General features: G+C 32.5%; 1 protein-coding gene across 1 annotated transcript in view; it reads left to right on the forward strand.

Moving 5' to 3' along the window:
* The first annotated feature begins 1,559 nt into the window (after positions 1-1,559).
* The window catches only part of LOC146535270 (cell adhesion molecule Dscam1-like), a 120,439-nt gene continuing 95,686 nt past the window's right edge, over positions 1,560-26,312 (forward strand). Inside the window, exons 1-2 of the mRNA XM_085191926.1 lie at positions 1,560-1,666; positions 21,469-21,541. Coding sequence (XP_085048052.1) covers positions 21,490-21,541 — 52 coding nt within the window. The 5' untranslated portion in view covers positions 1,560-1,666; positions 21,469-21,489. The remainder of the gene's footprint in view (positions 1,667-21,468; positions 21,542-26,312) is intronic.

Raw genomic sequence — 26,312 nt, forward strand, 5'->3', positions numbered from 1 at the left:
TTTGTATACACTGTATGCGACTTTTTATGTAAAAAATGTTGTTTTAAACTTCTATCGATTTTTCCTGCTTCGGTTGCCTATTGTTCTTTATTATACTCGCACTAGTATGATATGGTTTGAAAAGCTGGGTAATTTGCGTTTTGCCTAACACTTTAGTGGGTAGCCGCTTCAATTCTTGATTGGGGAGCCATTAGTAACAATACTATTTTTTTAAATCTTTCTAAATCTAATCAGATCAGATTTATTAGGTAAACGGAGAGAATCTAGTGTTATGTTTCTTCGTTCTCGATTTCGTTGAAGCGTCGCGCTGCCTCTTATGTCTAGAACTTGTTAATAACAATGAATTCCCCGAAGTGCTAATTGAATGTACAACTAATGACTATTCTAATTACACAGCCTATTGCAGAAAGAACCAACTTGAGTAGCGTAACTTAACTCCGGCCCTGGTAATTTTTTTTTGATTCATTTTGTTTACCCTTTTTCCCTGGTTGCCCAGAGTGAACGCAGTGCCAAGCGCCATAATAAATCTGATAATTTTAGAAATTCTATCATATACATACTGAGTTTCCTTTTGTAAACAGATCGTGAAAACGTCTGTGTTATAATATAAATATAAATATTTCCCCGGATAGCCTTAAAATGTTAAGGGGTCATAAAATTCCTTTATTTTTTGTATAAGATCACTTAACTCTGTACTAAACGTAAAAAATATTAAATAGCTGAATATAGTATGATACGTGTTGTTTTTTTTAATATTGTCAATAGCTTCACGCTTTATCCCGCATATAGTAGGGTAGGCAGAGGGAGCCTGGGAATCTTGTGTTAAAATATTTTCTGTACTACCCGTTCCCATTAACATACTTCTGTTCACCGAACAGAAAACTGCTTGAAAAGTTGGGAAGAGTGAGAGAAAAAGCGTGAAGGTATGAATCTAAAAGCGATGGCTGTTGATTCGATTTCCACTTGATGAAATTAATTACTTTCATGTCTTCACTCTGGGAACAACATAAGGGGCAGCGTTGATTTCCACTACTCAACACGCAGTATTTCGAAAACTGGGCGGAAATTAGATAACATAGTTTAACACTCAGGTTCCCCCTGTATTCCTAAAAAAAAGCAATAAAAACATAAGAAATAACAAGAACACCTTCACACCACTCAAAAACAAGTATAAGTTACAATAAAAAGGAAACGTTACAAGGAAAAGCACATCAATCAAGCACATTACTCGTGGCATTCCCGAGTTTTGTAACACAAATTAGTGTCCATATGAAATCGGGCAACCACCAAATGTTAACCGCAACCATGCGTGCAACCACAAAATTGTATTTTCAACTTTATTCCCCTGTAATAAGAGTTAAAGTGAATTTTCCAAACGAAAACAGCTTTGAGCGTTATACGATTTTCTTTGGAAGCAGTTGAGAAAATTTTCGTAGTTCTTAAGTTATTGTAATAAAGTTCAATTTTGTTTAGTTTTAGGTTGTTTGATGTATTTGTATTTTTGTATTTATCTCCCGGAGAATTCATCCTATTCAGTTTTCTAGCGTACCTTATGCGGGGTGGACGTGAAATTTGGTGCGGATTTTGAACGAAACTTTCAAGTTTGTTTCGAAATTTTGTGAAAAACTTTGTCGAGTGGATATTTTCGGACTGTGCTTTTTTGGTGGTGAGTTATCGCTTTTAAAAAACCCTTAACTATAGAGTTTTAAGTCGAAATATGTTTGATTTTCCTTTATAAAAAAGCTTATTCAATGCGAGCTTTAGAATATTAAAATATTATGTTCTAATAGAAACACGATATATTTAACAGAAATACTCTACTTTTCTTACTATACAAGTTGTCAAAAAATGAGAAAACGGTACAAAATCCGTACACAAAAATTAAAAAAAAAACATACGGGTTAAATTGAGAAACTCCTCCGGATTTTCCGGTTCCTCCGGGTTTATTTTATTTGTATTATAACAACCGTAAAAACAAACATAACAACCATTATATTCTAGTCTTCTAGACTTTGTGGTATACGTACATACTTCAGTAAACTTTTACGGTATATTTTTTTATTCTACAGAAACCATATTAATAGTTTGAAAGTTTCTTTATTCAGTTTACTTCGCTCGAAATCAAAGTGACTTCAAGAAAAGTTTCTTGGAAATAAATATTTGAAATTGTAATTTTAGTACCTACAGCAAATTTTATTTTAGAGATATTATTTAAAAACATACATATTTCATTATTATTATTATTTTTATTTATTTACTATTATTTTAATTAGGTATTGCGTGGTAATCAACGCCGGACTTTTTCCACGGTGCCAGAGCGAAGAAATGTAAATATTAATAAATAATCCTTACTCCGAGTAGGGATTGAACACACAACCATCGCGTTACAGTCTCACTTTTATCCCTCTACGCAATAACGGCCTTAAGTAATTTGAAATATATTTTTACTAACAAAGTATAATCTGGCGTAGGGGCACAAGCGTGTAACTGTAAACGTAATAGTTATGGGTTCGATTCCCACTTCAGGGAATAATAAGGCAAAGGGCGCGGTGAATTCCGTCACTCAACATGATGCGTCAAGACGGTGGGCAGAAGTGGATATCTAGGTTCCCATGCCATTCCAACATGAAGCTATTTTTTTATTTCTATTTTTTATTTGTTTTATTATCACAAAGTGTATATAAAATAAACAAACCCAACAAAGATATCAAAATATTGTAATTGAACTAAATTAATCTTTTTCGAGTACTGCTCTCTTCATTAAAATATTAATGATATCCAATAATTAAAAGCTTTATATTAAAATTGTAATTAAAAATTTTACCATTCTCCTTTCGGATTGTTTATTTTAAATTTTATATACTTATTCGAAGTTTAAAATTTATTATTAATGGTAACGTGGAACAATTGTGGAATTGTGTTACTAGCTTCACCTTGTATATACAATTTACATATATATTTTAGCTATATCCCACATAGCAAAGTAGGCAAAAGGAACCTGGAAACTTAATGTTCCCAGGTACTCCATTCCCATTAAGATACTTCCATTCTCCACTTTCGGAGACAACGCGCTTTGCCTCGTTAACAGAGCGGGGAAATGAACATTTCTCCGAGTAGGAATCGAACCCACAATTAGTTAGGTTACATCGAAACTATTAAAGTGATTTAAAGGAGCCTATAGCCTATCCCGATAAATGGACAATCCCAAACAAAAATATTTTTCAATCCAACCCAATAGTTCCTGGGATTCACGCGTTCAAACAAACAAACTTTTCACCTTCATAATATTTGTATAAATATAGGTAAATCAATATACATGAACGAAAGCTTGTTAATAAAATATTCCGGGAAGCTTTCAAAGCTTAAGCTGAAATTGCCTTTTAAAACAACCTTTATTATCGTTTCCGGTGTCAAATAAAGTGTTATTGCAAATATTTTAATAAAATGTTTGAAAATTGTTCCGTTTTTTTGTTTGTTTTCATTTTTTTTTTTTGATGATTTCAATAAATTGTTATTAGTACAACTTTAAGCCTTACTAGTACTTTTTAATACTATATAAAAGTACTCCGTTGAAGCATGACATTCTGTTCCCCATATTCCGCTCAATTTCCGAGAATGTCTCAGCTTATTTGAAGAGCGTAACTCAACGCTGCACTTAGTCAAAGTCAAAATTTTTTATTTAAATTAAGAAGTTACTAACCTTACTGCCTCAGACCTGAAAAGAAGCAGAACGAATATTATTATAAGAATCAATCAAGTTGAGATTGAACTCAATACCACCGATTTTAATGTTATATTATAAGCTAGTGCTTAACCTAACGCTGTAATCAGTGTTTTATAAAAAATATATAAACGTTTTATAAAAATGGCGTTAAAAATATAATTTCATATCAAGGGAGCCATTCTAACCGCCCATGGGTGTCGTCATAAGAAAAGTACACTTATTATGCAAACGCGTATAACATTAATGAACTAAATTATAAAAGTTTTAATACAATGTAAAACATAAAATTTTTATATACTTATATATGTGTTTTTATGTATGTTATGTCTATTTGTATTATATTCTTAAAAATATTTAAATGTACGAAATAGCAAGATACTGTTTCATATATTAAATATTTAAGTATTTAATTAAATATTTATTTTAATATTTAAATATTTAATTTCCAAGATTATAAGATATCTCGTTGGTTCGTATCCCGCTACATTCAATGTTTTACAAAGAATTTTTATTTTTTTGTCAATAAAAGATAATGCAATATCATAACTCTATTTTCCTAAGCAATCCTAAATAAAATTCCCACGAGTGTGAATCAAATCCACAATCTGTTGCATACAGTCGCACGTTTGTGCTCCTGAATCACGACAGCCTCGTCGGTCTTATTTTTGCCAAAACGACGTAATGATCCCCTAACTGAGAATCGAACTTACTACCATCGAGTTTACAATCGGACGCAACCACTGTTCCAGATGGGTATATAAAAACCAGATGACATTTTTATTACAATTAAAAAGTTATTACGAAAAGTTATTTCATCATACTAATAGATGTTGTTTTTAATGGGTACTTGTATTTTAAATTAACTGAAATTAATAAGTCTTAGCTTTCAGCTCCTTTATTTGACAAAAGTGATGTTCTTTCGTGTTTCCGAAACAATAATAACGTGTTTATAATTAATACTAATTATAACTTTGAGGCCGTCGCGGTATAGTTTTCGACTAAAGCACGATGGTTGTAGGTTTGATTCCCACTCGGAGTATGAATTATTATTTCTATTTCCAGCCTTTGGTATCAAGACAAGGTGTGGCGTTGAGTTACGTCGCACAGTACAAATCGTAGTCGTCTTGTAGTTAGTTTTATGATCTTTTGCGCATTGTTCATTTGAAAAGAAAGTAATCAAAATTAAAATAAATCCAAAAAACAATTATTTGCAACCATCTACGATAATGTATAAAAAGGAAACGTCTTAACGCTAGGTTCCTCCGCCTACCCTGCTATTTGTGGAATACAACGAGAAACTAAAAAGATATTTATTAATTCTATAAATTTATTTAAAAAATTCAGTGACATAACTCTCCGTTATCCACTTAAAAATAAATAATCTCCTATATTACATTATGAACTCGTTAATCTTTTCCTTTTTGTTAACTTTCTAACATAATTTGAAGAGAATTTGTAAACTAAACTACTTAAGACTGAAAACAACTTCTGAATTAAATTAAAATTCGAGGTTCAACTAATAACAGCAACGACGATGGTTAGAATACTTTGATTTCTTTAAAGTTTTACTTTTTTAGTTTCCCGTTGTATCCCGCTTCTATCATAGTAGGCTGAGAAACCCTAGTGCTAACACTCTCCGCTCCCCACTTTCCACTGAATTCTGGAGGCATTGCGTATTCTATTATATTATTGAGTGAGTAGCGAAAAGTGGCTTCGACACTAGAGCAAAGAAATGAAAATATTAAATATTTTATTTAATCGAGTGGAAATCTTGTTTAGCCCTTGATTGTCTCTGGCTACCCCGCTAGGAATAGAGTGAAGTAAAAAAAAGTACATACATTATCAAACATGTTCTTTTCCATAGGGTTTTGGCACAAAAAAAAAAAAAAATCTCAAAATATCTCGAATTCAGTTCAAAAACGGAGATCGGAGTGTCTTAACACTATTTATATAGAATACTTCTTCCTGCCTGCTATACGAAAAACCACGTAAAGTTACAACAAAATCAGTCAAACCACATAAAAATTCCCATTAAAAACGTTTATATAAATATTTAAAGCGAACGCCCATAATTTCGCCTCTCCGGAGTATCCATCTGTCTTTAATTAGTAGGATAACGGTACATTCAGTATCATCCGCCGTTGGTTTTAGATTAAAGGCAGTAAAATCTCCAATTCAAATAGCGAGACCGAATTCAAATGAGCTACCCTTACTACGACAATTCATTGTTTGTGCTAACTTTTCAATTTGCCGGGTTTGTTTTTCAACTAAATATATATATGTATGTATGTTTGTATTGTATTATAAACATTTATGTAAGCTATCGCGGCTCAGTTACTACTGACGTTTTACTACGCGTCAGACTGTAAACGCAACGGGCGTGGGTTCGATCTTTACTCGGGGAAGTCAATTATTCTAAATGTTTGTTGTGGCAACAAGACAAAATATGGCGTTAAGTTCAGCGATTTGACAGTCAATGTCTCGAAAATTTGGTGATATATGGGGAACCGAGTGACGTTATGTTACCATTTCTTTATGGAAAGAACAAGGCAATTGAGTACACGGGTCACCTAATGGTAAGTGATCTCCTCCGCCCCCGAATCCGTGTAACACCAGACAAGCCTTTGTCTACTAACAGCGTAAAACTAAAAAAAATAGATATGTGTGTATATGTAAGGACGTAATAGTTGCGAAGTTGTGAACTTTCTCTTAAATACTATTGATAATTCTAGAAGAAACAATCCAGAACTACGTTATTCTCACCCAAAACTCGATAGACAACTAGTAACAAAAGTCCAGGGTACCAAAGCGCGTTGGAATTTAAATGCGAGCCAGTGCAAATCGGCAACGTCTTGGTGCGAGATTTATTTCAGTTTTTGCATTTCCCTCTACAAATGAGACAATCCGCCGTGATTGGTTGAGCGAAACCAGTGAAATTTGAATAAAAGAATGTAGTTTGTCGTTATTGAAACTACGAGTAATATGGCGTATTGTGGTCGTAAATACGAATTTAACTTGGAAAATAATAAATACAGAAAATAAGAGGACCTATAAATTTTGTCCTAACTTTAAAGAAAAACGTGTAGCAAAAAAAATTACATGTAAACAAATACTTTATCAAATGGGAAAAATTGAAAAGAATATGCTTAAGATAATATTTTATGCAGATGGAAAGTTTACATTTGCATATTGATTACATAAATGGGACCTGGCTCCAGCACAAAATATTCTAAAAAGTAAATAAACAACTAGAAAAAGGGCTTATGATCTTCAAACGGATGAAGATATTTAGAGATTAGAGAAGATTCTTGTGTATATAACACTCATATGTATAAATATTTCCGTCGAGCTTTAAATATTTGCTAAATGCTAACATACTTTTTGATGGAAATCGAACTCACAACCACTACAATATCCGAATTACCATTTTCGTCATAATAATCCATGAAATGAAATTTATAACAAATTTTGCATTTCTCCTTAGAAACGAGACAATTCGTCGTGATTGGTCGAATAAAACCAAAGGAATTTAAATAAGGGTTACTACGGTACTCCATCCATTTTGGTCTAACGAGTCTCTTTGAGGTGTGAATTGATTGCAAGATTGTCCTAGATATTCTTAGTGTAGTATTAAGTTAAGGCTTTGTATTAGATAATTTAGGCGTGTCTCGTGATGAATATGGATTCAAATCCGGAATAAACAAATTGTATTTAGTAGAGACGCAGCGGAACCGCGTCTGTCTGTAAACGATTTCTCTTCCTCTTTCTCTCTTTCTCTGATAATTTTCATTTGAGGAAATTAATTATATTGAGGCCAGCAGTGGCGCAGTGGCACAAAGAATGATTGTACGCGTAACCGGTTGAGAGGTCCTAAATAATATATGCATTTCATTGGTTTGGCGTTGGCGTTGGGTTACGCGTTGCAACTCAACACTCAACGTCTCCTTACTATACGGAATAGAGCGTAAATATGTTGTTTTATTGTTTGTATTATTTTTTAAATTGCGATTAATTGTGTGGGCAATCTATAGATATATATTTTTAGCCTTCACTACATACAAAACGTTAATTAATGCTAACTAAACAAAAGATAGATAGATAGATATAAATATATAGTTTAAAAAAAAGGCTTAAACAGAAAAAAAAAACTACCCACCACTGTTGATAAAAGAATAACAAAAACATTGAGTTATTCCGTACTTTTCTGAACAAGAACAATCGTTTGAGAACTTTCTTTTTATTGACACGGGCTCCAGCATCCGAAGTACTAAACGCTTGGAAAATATTTATCTACTATCTATTTTTAAAGAAATACAACTCTATTCTTTAGTTTTACTTGTTGTTTACTTTGTTGTGTATTTAGATTGTAATTAAATAACTGAACTTTGTTAATGCTAGTTGGTGAGGTGAAATGTACCTTTAATTAAAATTGCTGCAGTATGGCTTTGAAGAACTGAATTGTATTTAACAATTTCTCTTTTAAAAATACATGTATTTTTCAAAGAGGCAATGGGAGACCTTGGTTGACCTTCGAGGACACAATTTCGATGATGCTTGGGAGCAGTGGACAAGGCGAAAGATGTATGGACTTTATAGTGGAGCACCAAATATAAATGAAGTAGATATGTTACCTATATACATTTAATTATTTTCTCAACATATTAAATAAGGTGGCATTCAATTTCACACGTACATTATACTTGGATTAAGCAAATAAACCCTTATTTTTGTAAACGAGGGTAAATTTCTATTTGTGAGCATTTCAGAATCCTTTGTCTCATTATCTAATCTAAAATAACTCACGTACCTTCCAAATTCTAACCCTAAATAACTCGCATTGCTAAGGCTCTTTGGAATTGATTTAATGAAATTCAAAACGTTGACTAACTCTTGGTTTAAGTCTTTACTTGTATATAAAACTAAAATATTTAATTATATAAATATGAAAACAATTACTTGACGCCAGTGGCGCAGTGGAACAAGTATGTGACTGTGAAAGCGACAGTCGTGGGTTCGATTCCCACTCAGGAATTGAAATATTTAATATTTAATTTCTTCACTCATATACAGTGTGAAACTGAAAAAATATCACATACTATTTTTTTTAGTTAAACAGTGCTTGTGGACTAAACTCACACTACCACATGTCCCATAGAAAAAAATATTACATGAATCATGCAACCGCGATTGATTATCGAATAAACTTATGTTACTTTTGTAAAAACAATTTGAAATATGCAAAATATTCTATATTTTAAATCACGCAACCCAACGCCGCACTTGTTTCACCATATCACACCTAATCATACATTAAAGTGAAAAATTATTTTCATCATTCCCCACTCTCTTCCACTTCCACAGTAATATTTAGACTCATAATATGTGACGCAAAACTCAAGAGGCCACCGCTTTGAGAGTAATAATAATTTATTATGAGATACTTTCGCCGTGTAGAGCACATCATTATTACTTTTTAATGAAAACAACGTTATAGTCATGAATATAAGAGAATACACGAAAATTGTGTGATACAGTAGTACACCGCAGCCATGGACGAAATGGTTGTGGGCTCGATTCCCGCTCAGAGGAATGTATTTATTTAATTATTCATTTCATTACCCTATTCCAGTAAAACAAATGGTGGAGTCAGGTTCCATCACTCGATGCGCCACGCTCGGAATTCCTGCAGAAAGTAGAGAGTGGAGTGTTTTTAGTTTCACGTTTTATCCCTAACTGAGAGGAAAAAAGAATAGAACGCCAAACGCTACGGTCTCTACATACCCCTTTCTCCTCGTCCACCTTTACATACAGGCTCTACCTCCCGTATCACTCACTCTTGCTTCATAAATCTTTTTTACCATTCTATCGTCACTCATTCTCTCTAACTTTCTTCATTATTCTTCAACATACTATATTTTCTCTCATAAAATGACATTGTAGCTTAGTAAGAAAGTATCTGCTACGAGTATACACGTGATGTTGTAGGTTCAATTTCCACTTCTAAAAAATATTAAATTATTTTTCTTTCCCTAGTTAAGAGGCAAAGGCTTTTCAATATATTTTAATTTTCTATCCATTCATATTCACACTACGTAACGGAAAACTTTAATACGCCCATTACAACTTTGGTTATTAGAATCCAGATATACTAAAATAATTCTATGAATCCATACATCGCCCTCCCCAGAGAACAAAATGGTAATAGCCAAAACTATAATATTATTGTTATACGATATTTGAATTCTATACATACTCAATTTTTTTCGTGTTTTTTTTTTCATTTATTTAAAAAGCTTATTGTATTTCACACTATTATAAGAATAAAAGTTGGAAGTGATAATAATGAAAAAACAATTAATAATAAACTACGACAATGCTGCTACAGTATTATTATTTAAGATTTACAGTATAGGCTGATTACCGTATTTAAGTGTTATTGAAATATTTCCAAATAACAATACAATCACATTATAAATTACTGGCAGTTTTCAGTTTGCACGAGAATAAAAGGATAATTTGCTATAAGAAACCTTATATAAAGAAATTTGCTATAAAAAGCAATAACCTATTGAATAAAATTGTAAGGCAATATAACAATATACGGAATTGCTTGATATTTCTGAGAATAAAATGATAAGTTAAGTCTAGTAAATTAATGCCACCAAAAACTTTTCCTTCATCAAAAAATAAATTCTCGCAGTGAGGAACAGGAGCAGTTTTATTTAAAATAAATGAAAGACTCTAAATCTATCTAGAGGTTTTCAAATTGGGGCATGAAAATACGCCAGCTTTGCTTCACACTCGACTTCCCGCCATCGCGCCCCCTAAGATTTTTTTTTATTATTTTATTTATTTCATAACTAGTATTTGGTGAACAGCTTTGGCAGCGTAAAAAATATGTTTCAAAGGAGCCTTGTATCGTCAATATGAGACTACTATTTTTCGACTTTTTTTCTAAAAAAATATGCACATACTACACGAATATAATTACAGTTTTACTTATCCCGATATTTGGCCTGAACTCGTCTAATTAACGAAGTTTGACGACCACATGCGTGCAAGAAAGTTGGAAAATTTAACTTTGCCCGCTAAAGCTGATATTAACAAGTTTTCGCTATCTTTTATTATTTTATATATGTATGTACCGTTTCGCTACTAATTGTGTAGGTAGGTTTAGATTCGAATCTGTCAATAAATCTTTTTTTTATAAATTAGATCTTACCTGCCGTGTCCACAACATATCATTGCAAACGTGATATATTGTGGATTCCATTCCAACTCGTGGTTATCACCACGTTTTTATTTAATGTTTTCATTTTCCAGCTCTGATAACGGAGCAAAGCTCGCCGTTGAGTTCCACCACTCAACACGCAATGCTTCCAAATTCAGCGGAAAGTTGGAAACGGAGATTCTTAACACTAGGTCCTCGTATTGCCTCTGCCTACCTGAACCACTGTCCTACTGTACTATTCTGCCCTACTGTACAGCATGAAGCTATAAAAACCTACGATTCCGTCCCTATAAATCCCCCCATATGGCAATCAAACCCGCAACCTTTATGTTTACAAATCTTGCTACGACATGATGTCTACATATATGTTTTTTTCTATCAATATTTTTTTCTATGCTGTACCAATAAATTTCCATTTTACAATTGTTTTCCTTTATTTCTCTTTTAATTTTTCACTTCTTGCCCAATTTCATATATAATAATATCTTATTAATTTATATATATATAAGATATCAATAATCCAACTACAATTTAAGTTCCCAATCTTGTTAATAATAAATCGCTATCATATCTCCAAAACTAATTGACCTAACTTTCGAGGGTATTAGACGGAATGCCTTCGCAAAGTTGCAAACTCATTTCTCTTAAGCTTCGTCCGACACCTCGTTATACTGAAATAGCCTCTTACTTATTAATACTGCACGTTGTTTCTGTGTTGGGATAGAAGTAAGTTTTATTTTTACACTCGATGGTCTCGGATTCGATTCCTGGGGATATATTTTATGTATGAGAAGTTTTTATTTTAATTTTCGCAAGCAAGGTTTCGTGTTCTACTGTAGTGTTTCTACAACTAGTAGAGTGTGAAGAGATTTATTATGTTTTTTTTTCTGTTTTTAGTAAAAATATGTACAGATAATTAAATTTAGAGGTCGTGACGCAGTGGTACAAGTGACGTTAAGTTCCACCACTCAACTCGCAATGAATTGTAAATTCAGCGGAAAGTCGGGAACGGAGTGACTTGGCACTAGGTATTCGTCTATATCCGTATATAGGATAGATAGAGGGAACCTAATATTAGAACAATCCATTCCCCCACCGTCACGTCCAATTTTCGCTCCACTTGGCTCGCTATCCAGGCGAACAGGAAATGAAAATAATTAATTCCCCAAATGGGAGTCGAACCTAAAACCACTGTTCTGTGAAAGCCCAAAAATATAGATGATAACAGTATCTATAATTATTATAAATCCTGACCGTTAATTGCCTTCTTGGAGTTAGCAAGAATTCATGTCACCTTGTAACTGAATCCAAGTTTGTTAATTAACAAAGTTGAAATTTGATCTTAATATGGAACATTTCCAACGTAAAATGTACTAAGTACATACTAGAAAAGATACTTTAATGCATTTTATAACCTTTGCCAGGATACTTTTAATACGAAATAGTTTCTTGAGTCACTATTATGTAAACATATACAAAATTGAGTCAAATAAAATAGTAATTTAGGAATTACTTTTTAAATCATCCGAATCCTGGAGGTGTTGCTTGGTAAGTTCCGCAACTCAAAAATCAAAGTGTCTTAATGAAAACGCAGAAGTTAACTCTAGGTTCCCAGGTTCCCTCTGCCTACTCTACGATTATTATTATTATATTATTTTAAAAGTATAATAATATATAGTAGAATTTATAAATTAGAACTATGAAATATTAGTAAAGCAAAATTAAATTAAGACTTACGGAACGTTTACTTTATAGTAAAATTTATTGTGGCTGAACTAAGTTGAGATGAGTCTCTAGTTGCACATATTTTTTTAATTCATGTTTTTTTTTATTTTACGTAAATAGACAAGCTTCACGCTTTATCCCGCATATAGCAGGGTAGCCTAATTCATGATACATGTTGCGTGTTGTCGTTTTACATTATTGCGATGTCAGTCGCGGAACTTAACGCCGTACCTATGACCATATATTGTTATATACACGGAGGCGTTATATAAATCCGTTAACCCTGGAATGAAATTTGAACCGAAAACTATCGTAATTGGATAGATCTAAGATAACGAAGAGAAATGCCTGAGGAGTGAAATATTTCCATTTGTTTGCTCTGGTAACAAAACAAAGCACGACGTTAAGTCCCATCACTCAACACGTATTGCCTCGAAAATTGGGCGACGCGTAGGCAACGGAGTGTCAACACTTTCTGCTTTCTGTCTATATAATAAATACAGCAGGAACCTAAAAAATATCTTCCATGTTGTTCATTTAATAATTTCTCGATAATCTACCGTTCCAGCGTGAAATCAATCAGTTAATGAAATCAAAAAATCTGTGATAATATTTTCCAATATTTTAATTTTTTAACACTGTTATTTTTATATTATTTTTGATGAGCTCTACTTTTGTTGTAAGTACTCGTATATTATATAGTAGTTTTAATTTTGCTTAATATATCAGTATAACTAGATAAAGGAACGTAGTATTAAAACTCTCCGTTCCCCACTTTACACTCAATTTTCCAAATATCACGTCTTAACGATGGCGGAAGTCAATCCCGTGCTTCATTTTGTTGCCAGAGCGAAGAAATGAAAATAATTCATTCCCTAAATGGTAAAGTAACGGAACGGAAAGTGAGAAACGAAATGTTAATAAGAACGGAGTGTTTTAACACTAGGTTTTCAAGTCTACCTAAATGTGTGGGATACAGCATGAAAATTAGTTTTTGTAAAAACATCTAAATTTGAATTTAGAACTTTGATGTAAAAAAATCGAACACACGACCTCTGGCCTACCAATTAAAACCACTAAACCAAAGATAACGAGCTAGTGTAAGTAATTCAAAATTCAGCAGATCCTCGCGTTATTTGGGTTAAACTCAACTAATTAGTAAAGTAGAAAGCATATGTGCCAAAAAGTTTGCAAATGTAACTACGCTCACATCACACTTTAAGTGTTTTGGTCCTAAAAGCTTCATCAAAAATGTATGGTGTTTTAGAGTTTCGCACTCAAAATAATAGAAATGGAATTCAATTTGTTGAGTTTGTGCTTTTATTCTCACGTTTTAAATGTGCGATTCATTAAATAATACGACTATGTGATTTTATGATTCAAAATGTCAAGTAAATTTTAGAAATTATTTTATATTAAGTTTTATTAATATTATTTACTTTTTCCTTATTCTCCTCTATTGGTCAAAAATAAGAAAAACGTATAAGCATTTAATTGTAACGGATCTCGAACCTGCGCCTATTAGAAAGCGTCCAAGTACCTACTACTAAAGTTAGACTACTAAAATATATTTTTTTACGAACGTATGGCTTAGTGGTCAGAGCGCTTTTCCAAGAGGCGCGGGTTCGAGTCCAGCTGAGTTGAAATTTTTATATATTTTCCAAACTATTTTTCTATTCTTTGTGAGACACTAAAAAATATTAAAACAATTAAAAATTCACGTAATATAACTTACAATGATAAACAAATAGGTATAGCTCCCTCAGTAAATTGATAGCCTAAAGCATAATTTGGCCGATAAACCGATTTCGTTACATAATTGATGAAAATATCTTTCTCTGAGTGGCAAAAATATGTTTTTATGACATTATACATAGTCTGTGTTATTGTGACATTTGGTATTTTGTTACTGTTTATAAAATATCATAATGTATAAAAATTGTGTTTTGTTATTAGACTAGCGGTCCCGTGCGGCTTCGCCCGCTTGAACTATACGATTATTTATATAATATTGCTTAAGCGTATTTAGGGATAATTGCTTGGTTATTTTAGTATAGTTATCAATGAAAATTGTTGTACTTAATAAATAGTTATTTAAATGTTTTAGGATTTTATTTGATTTTTTTCACAAAATTGTCATATTTAAAACAACAAAGCTAGGTACGTGGTAAAATATGACCGCACGACTAAAATGGTCCCATAAAAATCGGTTAGGCAGTTTCCGAGATTAGCCCAGATAAGTTTTTTACTAATTATTTGTTTGTGTTTTTAGTTAACAGTACAAATAGATAACACAATTAATTCCGTATAATCATCAATTAATCAATCAATCAAAAAACATATCACATCCAAAGCATATACAGGTGGAAGAGGCAGCGCTTCTTTTATTGAAACTGCATATAGGGTAATATATTTCAAACCCACACCTAAGAAATTAATCAAAGTACCTCAACAGTTTGGACGTAGGATTTTTTTTTTCATTTCACGATTTTTATCCACACCTGTATTTCGTATGACGCACACATACGTGTGCGACGTTTCCGATTTGACAGGTAAGTGTGTGCATGCCTATGTTATATTTTACAAATAGCGTTTTATTTTAAAACGATAAGTTATTATTTATTTTGTTTGAAAAAATTACTTTTTCATTTTTGGGAATTATTTTTTTTCCGAATTATATTAGACTTTTATAGAGTAGCTAAAACTGTGGTTTCATTTAAAGTGGTGCTGACAATTCCACCCTGTATAAAGCACTGTATCTCTACATGTAATTCTATTACAGGTACGACAAGGTAGCGTAGGAAATCAACTGTAAGACACTGTTCCATACGCACCGCCCAATCTTCGAAATATAGCGCGTTGAATGGCAGAACTCTACGCCACACTTTGTCTTGTTATCAGAGCAAGAAAATGAAAATAATTAATTAATTGCCCTCTAGTGGAAATCGAACCTACAGCCGTCCCAAAGTTTGTCCCAAAGTCTGAGGTCTGCACCACGACGGTACTACACTCATCATTAAAATGCAGAATAGTTGATTAAACTTGAATTATTTATAACACATTACGAAATGTAATCTAAACTGATAGTTAAAAATGTATCAACATATTTATTATGCATTCATACAAATCTACGTTTGATGCAATTTTAACACCCTCGTAGCTCATTTGTTATGCCACTAACGGGCACGACTGGAGACTTAAATTCAAATCCCGGCGCAAGGGCAGAAGCAGGAGACTGAAAATGTGACGGTTGTGAGTTTGATATTTTCACCTCTTCTCTCTAAGTCTCTGGGAACAAAGGCAATGCGCGGCGCTTAGTTACGTCACTCATCACGCGATGCCTGGAGAATTTGGCGGAAAGTGAAGAACGGACATATCTTAACGAGACTATATGCCGTGCCGTTAGTGTCTAAATGCCAGATTTGTTTGTGAGTTCGACCCCTATGTGGGGGATTGGATTATTAGCATTTTCCTGCTATGGCTAGCGGAGATGGGAGTGTCTTAACACTAAGTACATATGGGAGAAAACATGTAAATTCCGTTCTGCTTTCAACACGAAGTTGAATTACAGCGCTCAGTAGCTTTATTATTTCCCCATAACGTGAATCGAACTCACAATCAAAACCTTTGAAGTCACATAACTTACAAGTTTCATTTTCATCGTAGTAACTAAAATAATAATCACGAAACTAGCCCCTATGATTATTATTATTGTAATCCCCATTATATGAAGTATGAATGGGACGCTAGGGCCTCCTTTGATATATTATAACAGAGTTAATTAACGTGTCCTTCCTTAGATGAAAACGGTAAATGATAGTTATCATATCTTTTCCTATTAATTGCAAAGGAAATGTAACTTTTACTTTTACAAAGTTAGCGATTTTTGGAGATATTTCTTTTCTTATAAGATTGAAATATACCGATTGTTAAATAATTTTTGGAAAACATAAAAATTTAAACGTAGCGGGATTTAAACCCGCCAAACGGGTTTAAAAATCTTGGAAACCGTCCAAGCACGCTGACCACAAAGCCATAAGTTTTCATCAAACTACATCGAAATTGTACATTTGTATAATATCATATAAAGAATTTTTCAATCATTTGATTATAAGTGGAAAAGTTTGAAAACTTAGTTCGCAATGGGCTAATTAGAGAAGTTAAATCGCGTTTGTGTAAAGTTCACGAATTTAACTTTCCGCTGTTTAACTTGATTCGTAACGTGTTCTTTTTTTGCTTCACGCTCTATCCCGCAGGATTTGTCGATGGATCGAGTGTTTGGATATTCCATTTTAATATTTATGTATAGAGATCATATTGGCGCAATGACAATTTTAGATTCGATTCCCGCTCGGTGAAATTAATTATTTTCATTTCCTTCCTCTATTAATAAAATAACACGCAATTCAATACTTCAGCGGAAAGTGACGAACGGAGTGTCTTAACACTAGGTTCCCTCTGGCTACCCTGCTACATGAGGGATACAGTTCAAATCTGAAAAAATATATAGTTATTTACGATTCAATATCAAAAGTCAACCAAAGTCAAAACAAATCACTAGTATAAAAACATCAATCTTAACACTACAAGGCTAATAAATCGTAAATTCAGTACAGTGTAAGTGCATCGTAAAAATGCCCCCAAACTCGTGCGTAAGTTTAGTTTTATGCTTATATGTTTATATCTAGTTTTATTACGCGCACGCCCTGTGATAAGAAATATGGCGAACTTTTTATGTTACAGCTTTTTTTTCTTCATGACTCTAAGATGAGAAAGTTTTATATTGGAAATGAAAATAGTATACGCTGTCAAAATAAATAAAAATAGTATGCGTACACTATATTATATTTCTATTTTACCATATACATATTTCCATTAAATCATAGAGCTAGTTCTATAAATGGTTAAATTAAATTAAATCATCCTCAAGCCGTATCCCGCACACAGCAAAGTAGGCACAGGGGAACCTAGTGTTAAAACACTCCGTTCTCCACTTTTCGCCGTATTCTGTAGGCATTACGTGTTGAGTGGCGGAATCTAACCACGCACTTCACATCGGCAGCACAGTAAATGAAAACATAAATTTAAATAAATATTTAATTTCCTAGAGTAGAGATCAAATCCACAACCCAACACTGGCTTAAATATAAATGGTGTACCTACTTATTTATTTCTCTTCTCAAATTGTCATATTTCTTCAAGAAACAGTTTGAATACAGTTTTACTAGACTGATATTTCATATTTAAAAGCATAAAACGTAAGTACGACGGTAATAATGTTTTAAGCGTTCTAATGGACTCGTTGAAAAAGAGAATTTCATATAGAAATTTAAAGTTATTCTACATTTATACGTATTACAAACTATTTTTTTATATTACTTTTATTGCAACTATTATATTAAAATGTTCAACTTCAAATTATTATAAATGGTTTCTTAGAAGTATTGCAGTACCTTAATTACATTTAGCAGAACTAAAGAATCAACGCTTTAGTATGATTAATAAAAAAAATTAAGTGTAACAAAATAATAACGTAATAGTTCAATGGGTGAGCATACCTGGATGGATTCTAAAAGGTACGGATTCTAATCTATCGTTAAACGTTCGAAATTGCTAAATTTATTTATAGGTTTAGACTGTAAAATACTAGGCTTGAAGTAATTTGTCTAAACTACAGACATTTTCAGATAAGTTTTCCTTTTAAGGTATAAGCAAAGATTTTTAAAGAAAAGACATCAATCTCTTTATGCATGCCCTCAGTCTTCCTCCAGTATCATCGCTACTGTATTCTAAAAGGTCAACCGAGGTCTCCCCGTGTCTCTCTTACCACTCACTAATACATTAACGAAAAAGGAAAAGAGAGAGAATAGAATTTGGATTTTTTTAAATACAGATTCAGACAAAAACGATTTTCAATACACATCTACCACTCTACATCCATCCAAGTAAAGTAAAAGAATACAACCTCCACAAATAAAGTGTTGTAGCGAAAACCGCGTATCTTCACAGCGAAAACAAAAATAAAAGACAAAAGGGCGAAAATCAATCAGTCTTGCGTTAATTTTTAATACGCGATGCGTATGGAAAAAAAAATTGTTTTTATGCAACAAAAAGCAGCCTCCAAACATTTGTGATTAATATCTGTTATGTGTTTCCATACGAGTGAGTATTTTGTATGGGGAGAACTATGCACGAACGCGCTATTAATTTTTTTGAGTACTGCCGGTAGGTACGGGATGGGGGTAGGTGACGGCTTGCCATCTGCTTAAAAGGGATTTCATTGAAATTGAATTTAAAATGTATGTATTTTTTGTTTAATTTTAAGTAATACGTTAATATTTTTAAGTGACGACACGTGGCTTGCATATAATGTAAGTGAGATGATTCAAAATATTGTAATTTAAAGAAAATATTCTCATATATGGTGAGGCGGTTGGGGTTAAGGGGGGCATGGTCTTATTTTAAACGTGATGGTTATGAGTTTATTGCTTACTCGGGGAAAGGTTTTTGTTTAACCGCCATAGCAAGACAAGGGGCGAGGTTGAGCTCCGCATATCAATATTTCATATTCAGTTGAAGGGCGAAGTGTCTTGTCACTCCGCCTACCTTATTGTACGGGAAAAAGAATGACTCTGTAAGAATAAAAAGAAATAAAAATAAACTATTTATAAATCGTAAGATCATTCAAAATACGAATTGTCTCTTATATTCGTTTAATTTTACACTCCCTGTTAAGCACTTACGTGTTCTTATAACATTATCACATTTGAAAGACAACATTGAAAGTTAAAGTTTCAGTCAATTCAATAAAACAGTTATTATTATACGGTAATTTAATCGAACAAACCTACCCTGCTATATCCTATATGTCCATATTATATCTTCCATGTACCATTACATTTCTATTATATATATTGGTTTATATAAAGAAAATTACTATATAAAATTACACTAGCCAATGTTTGAATAAGATTAATTGGTATTATCGATAACCGCGTCATTTCTAAGCGGCCGGTGACGCGTGTGATGTGGCGCTATCAGTCTATGACAGTAATTCCCTTATTGTACCTATATCAAAATAATATGATGAATAGACATTTTGTGGCATGATTAGAGGATTAGAAATTTTACTATATATGGTAATCACTCTGCTCTCTGTTTTTAGTTATATTTATATTTATAATGTGATGATATTTTGTCGTAATAGATCAGGGAAATAATATTTTTTTTTAAATAAACAGCTTCAGCTTATTGTTAATACGCTCTGTTCCCTTACCGTCCATGAGACGAGTGTTGAGCGGCAGAACTCAACCCCACGCTTCGTCTTTGTTAGAGGTAACAACAATGGTTTATTCTCACGAGTTGGAATCAAACTCACAGCTATGGCGTTTACAGTATGTATATTATTTAATAAATAATAACCATTATATTCAGTAAACTCTAATAAAATTCAAATTTTGAAGTAAATTTTAAAAAGGTATTATATAATTTGTATAAATTTCCCTATAATGATGCTGACAACATGTAACAAACATGGTTCAAATCCCGCTATTTCAAATTTTTATACGTTTCCTATATCTCTCTCTCTCTAATTTGTTTTTGTAATTTTAACATTGTTTTAATAACACTATATCCAATTACATACGAATATTATATAACAATCTAGATCTGCACAAATATCAACTAACAACTAGGCATGTTATAGATTTAGGTATAATTATTAAATCATTAGAGGCATAGAGGAGATCGGCATCACATGGGCCAGCGGCCGCTCAGTGAAATGACGACGTTATTGATGGCGTGCCAATTAATCTTACTTTACTGATAACTTGCGCCACTTACGGCTAAATGTTTTGTATTATATATATACGATATTGGTTTCTGAAATTAATATCTATATATAAAAAAAATTCGTTACCAATTAATTGACGGATTATACACAGCCAGAGAAAAAAGTTGAAATTTTTCATATACTTTACTTGGTGACCTAACACTAACCTATAACCTTGAATTATTTAAAGAAGAACATTTAGAATAACATTTGCAAATCAGCATAAAGAAGAAATTAAACTTACATCCACATATATGCAGTTTTTTAAAACAAAACCTGAATATTATATTTTTTTCAAATTTGCTGCTGTATTCTCTAAGTATATCATGTCAAAGGGAGGGCCCCACTCGAGTTCACGTTTCCGCTCTGAGTACCGTCTTTTTAAGTCTTAAAATGTTTGTTTACTTTGCGACTTAGCGTTTCGAAGAGCCCTTTGAGGGATTATCACGATATTACAGAACTTAGTCCCCTTGGACCAGGGTACGCTAATACTCTAAGTTTCCTTTTTAAATTTTTTACCTGTTTTTCAATAGGGATGAGATAAAAAGGATTTTTTTAATTAAGCTATAAAATTTTATTTTTATATATATAAGAACTTTTGGGTTTCTTCAAGATCTGTATCTTTCGCAGAACTGCATTTTGAGACGAGGTGGTAGCTTCCTGTGGAACTGACACTACCGACACTACTGATATTTGACTTGTTTAATAATCTTATTTAATAAAGAATATTTTGTTTTTTTATATTTCTATACGGAAAGAGAAAAAAAAACAATATTTTAACATATTCTAAAACCACTCTGATTCTCATTCAAAATACTTAAAGGCATATCAAAATTCAGCCGTTTCAAAAATTAAACCCACACAATGGAAGCGAAAAAAAAAATAATTTCCATACATTCATCGTTCGTAAAGCAACAAAAAAATAACTTTTATATACATTTTATTCATTTGTTACAGAAAATTGAAATACCAATCAACATGATGGGGAGGGCTCTCATTCTATTGGCGTCTATATCAGCACTGAACATTGGTAAGTAATTTTGGTATTCAAGCACCATTGTACGAATTTATATTGTAATAAATATGACAATTATTTTGGCGGTTTCGGAGTAATTGGAGGACAGATTGTCTGTTAATATTGAAACGAGATCGTAATGTCTTTAAAAGTAAGCAGAATTATTCCATTATTCCATACTTGTATGTCTTTTTTTTCCCCAGTTCACCATTTTCCACCGAATTTTCGAGGCATTGCGTGATATGTGGCGAAACTCAACGCTGCGGTTTGAAATCGAACCCACAACGCCATTACAATCACAAATCATAAAAAATCGCATTTTCTCCAAAAATAACCACAATACAGCAAAATATTTCAACCGTGTCTATAGCAGAGACAATACGTTAAAATCCTACGAGGTCATTCCCCTCTCCATTTTTTATCTTCCCTCTTAAGCTTGAAGTAACGTCGTAAATGGGATTCACGATCTTTTTATGTTAAGTTTCTTCCTTTACTTTTAAGCTGAAATGTATCAATGTGTTCCAAACAAGTGGCAGGTATTAACGCCGCGATAGCTCATTGTTTCAAAACAAAATTTGATCTACCTTCAAATTTTTATACGAGTACGTTTTCTAAATAAATAATCTCTAAGATATTATATATAGTTTTTTGCTAGTCCAGTAAGACATAGAGACCATCGTGGTACAGGGGCACAATTGTGTGACAGGTTTTGAGTTCGATTTCCACTCGAAGAAATTAAATATTTAATATTCTCTAGAATCGGCGGAAAGTGGGGAGCAGAGTGTCTTTACACTCGGCTCCCTCTACCTACTCTGCTACATGCGGGATATAGCGTGAAGCTGAAAAAAAGCTAGTGTTAGAAAATAAATATTTATATAACATTATAAATATCATAATAATAACTTTCGAATACACTACTCGTGCACGAGAACATAAATTGCAGAACTTAATCACAAATTAATTTCGTCACATAATTAAAACTTTGCGTAGTGTACCTCTAAATTGAATGGCATTGTGGCTTTTGAATCTAATAGCTAGTGTTTTGATATGTTTTCAATAATAATACTGTTTTGATTATTACGTATTATTTTAAAAAATATGGAGAGAAAAGTTTATGGCTATGACCATTTTTTTTTCTATTTCTCGCTCTGGAAACAAGACAAAGCGCGGCGTTGGTTTTTGCTTCTCAACACGTAATGTCTCGAAAATTTGATGAAAAGGGAAGTGTAACACTATACTTAACAGGTAGGTTCCTGCCAAACTTTCTGTTACTATATATATATCTCCCATGCGTATAGCGTGAAAAAATCGGACTGTAAGAAATTAAGTTTTTTTTCTTCAGCTTCACGCTGTATCCCGCATTTAACAAAGTGGACACTAGTATTAAGATACTTTGCTTCCCATTTTACATCGAATTATGGAGGAATTGTATGTGGAGTGGCGGAACATAACGCCGCGCTTTCCCTTGCTACCGAGCGAAAAAACAAAATTTTAAACATTTCACTCCTTGAATAGGATTCGAAATCACAGCCGTCTCGTTTACCGACGCACCCTTGCACCCCAGCACCATGTAGATACCTTCCCCCCGATAAATATCTAATACAATCAATATTATAAATCCATTTAATACAACATTTTCATTATACAATATCAGATAAGCATCGATATGGCAAATGTATTTTATTAATTTCGCCTATATTGATATTCAAATTAACAAAAGTTTCAAACTTTTTTTACCACGCAAGGAAGCCGGAGAGAACAGAGTGCCAAACGCTACTCTTTCCGTAGGGAGTCCTCTCGTTTTTTACGTGATCGATATATTATTCTGCTATCATCTATACTGTTATACTTTTTTTTTTCAAACATTTCCAAGATATAAATATAAGCGTAATAAATCGCTTTATTTATTTATTTTTTTGGGTTTTGGCCCGTATTTGTAAATCGAGTTGAGAGCGTCGAAAAAAGTTCAAAAGTTTTGCCTGCACGTCGTCCATCACTCAACTAGTAACGAAAGAGTTTTATATGCATATGTATATAAATAAATACCCATTCTCGTAATATAGACTATTTCTATTAATTATAATATTGAAAACAAAATTTCCATACTCCACAAACTATTTGAACAGAAATGACAACTGGAATTGGTGAAAATAATAGATTTTTAGAAACAATAGCTATTGAATGGAAAAATCTCAATCCTAATGGCATACTGAAGCGATTTTCGGAGATAAATTTAGCGAAAGGCTTCAGTTCGCTATATAGCCTATTCTTTTAAGTTATCAGCACAACGAAATGTATTGTACTTTTTGTTCTATTCTTCTTTTTTCTATTATGTACAATATTACGATACTATAGTTTAGTAGTGTTTAAGTGTTGTGGTGGTAGGGGGTTAGATTTTTTTATATCGTCGTTATATCGCTCTAGTATGATGCGGCGTTGAGTTACGCTAATTAACAAGTAATATTGGTATTCCAGGTGCGCGCGCGTCGTTATTTTAAAAAAAATATTTTTGAATATATATTTTTTTAGCTTCACGCTTTATCCCGCACATATTAGGGTATGATTTTATATATTTTATAATTTAATAAGTTATAAATAATAAAGTTTATTATATTTGATTCCCATAAAAATAAAATAAATAAATAAAATCAGGCAAAACCACATGTAACACTTAGTTTAGCGTACACAATACATATCACCGTTTGATGTTTTCGAATTTCAATTGAACTCGTAAGTCCACAAAGGGGTTCCACATTCAATGACAACTTTATGCCATCAGTTGCAAAAAAAATGAGGATCAAAAGGCTATAGCGAAAACATAGTTATATTTTGAAGCCCTATTTGCGTCCGAAAATCGCTACCGAATGTTATAATATTGTAATTTTTCATGAATTCATTATATATAGAACTTTTTTAGTAGAGAAATAAAGTTCAATTTGGTAAAAACGGCCAGCGAATAAAAATCCTTTGACTACCCAGGCATCCTGATATAATTTTTCTGGTGAAAAATGTCTAGATAAAAAAATTTCTGAACTGTAGGTGGACTCATTAAAATTTGTACGACCCAATGCGTTCCGGAGTGGAGTTGTAAACAAAGCTACGGTTTTTGTAGTCCTGCTATGGCAAGGAAGTTTGCGGTTCAAGCATCAGCAAAATGAGAACAATATTTAATCTTGTACTATAGTGTTTTGTACTGAATCGCTAAGTATTTGATTTTTTTTGTTATCTAAAATATGAAGATTTTGTAATTCTGTATATTTAATTATTGTACTATAATATTTTTAATATTATATACAACTTGTATCCCGCCGATTTCTTGCCGAATTCTTCCGCTGAAACTCGACGAGCGTTTGCCTCGACACCAGAGCGAAGAAATGGAAATATACATTTAAATAAATATTTAATTTCATCGAGTGGGAATCGAACCCACAACCAGTCACACGACCGGCCTCGTAAAATCCTATTTCACTCCCTTAACTTCGAGAAATCGTCTCTTGGTTCTCCTTCCTTTCTCGTTCTCCTTCAAGGCTTCAAAGTTCAATAGTTTTGTCTGTCAGTCTATCATTAAATAACAGAAGAATATTATATTATACATTTTCTCTATTCAATAGAACAAAAGAAAACTACATAATATATGCCGCTAGAAACATGTCATAATTGCATATCATTATAAAGCTTGTGACACACAGATTTCGTATGTAGGTCACTGCAAGATGTTAATCCAGTAGAGAAAACTTCGTGTTTTCTTTTTTTTATTTCGTTTTGGACTCGCTTCCACGTATTAAAAGGTAGAAATTCCATACTAAAATGTACTTCAAATATTGAATAGAATGTTTATCTTGCAGGCATTAGTTGCAGATTTGATTCTCATGTGAGCTTTTACTACGGAAATTTAATAAGCTGAAAGAAAAAAAACATAAGGAAATTAAAAGCTAAAATTTCTCTATTCAATAGAAAAATGTAGGCACTTTAAATTCTCGTGAGTTTTCCAGTCTGCCCTATATATAGGCAAGATAGGCAAAGGGAACCTACTGATAAAATTTTCGTTGAGTGACGAAACTTAACGCCACGCTTTGTTTCGCCATAATTCATTTCTAAAAGTAGGAATCGAACCCACTGTCGCGCTTACGACGGCACGAAAGCCTCAACTTTTTACTAGTTAAAAAAACTTTAACAAAAAAAAGATAAAAATTGTTCTTATCATTAAAAATGTTTTTAAGATTTGGAATAATGTCATTATTTTTGAGTCCAAGTTTTGATAATAGAAGAGAACTTATGGAGGTCAACATTTTTAAAGGCGCGAAAAGTGTCTAGTTTTAACTTCGACAATATGGAAGATTTTTTATTTCAGTAAAATATTTATATTTATGGTATATGTATGCAGATGTTTAATTAAAATACCTCTTACGCCTCGTCCACTATTATTAACCTCTTGATACGTAGCCTCCGATTTAAGAATAAAACGTGAAGATATCCAAAGTCTTAAATTGAACTTAACAAATGATGCCTTTAAAGATTCCTTAAAATATGAAATGGAGAGATTTATCACTAGATTTTATGTTCCCGAAATAAAAATCTTTTAAATAGATTTACTCTCCGCTCTTATTAATAAAAAGGTTATTACTTACAAAGACATCAAAAATTTGCATGACATAATTTCAATTATATAAAAAAAACCCATTTCACGCAACATATTATATTAAAATTAATTTGTTAACCCATTAATGCTGTACCGACATCAATTTACATGTTAATTTACTCGTTATCTAAATGATTAATAATATTT

The sequence above is a fragment of the Heliconius melpomene genome, chromosome 10, assembly GCF_056956725.1.
Source record: "Heliconius melpomene rosina isolate 202511_hmr_F chromosome 10, ASM5695672v1, whole genome shotgun sequence".
NCBI classification, from domain to species: domain Eukaryota; kingdom Metazoa; phylum Arthropoda; class Insecta; order Lepidoptera; family Nymphalidae; genus Heliconius; species Heliconius melpomene.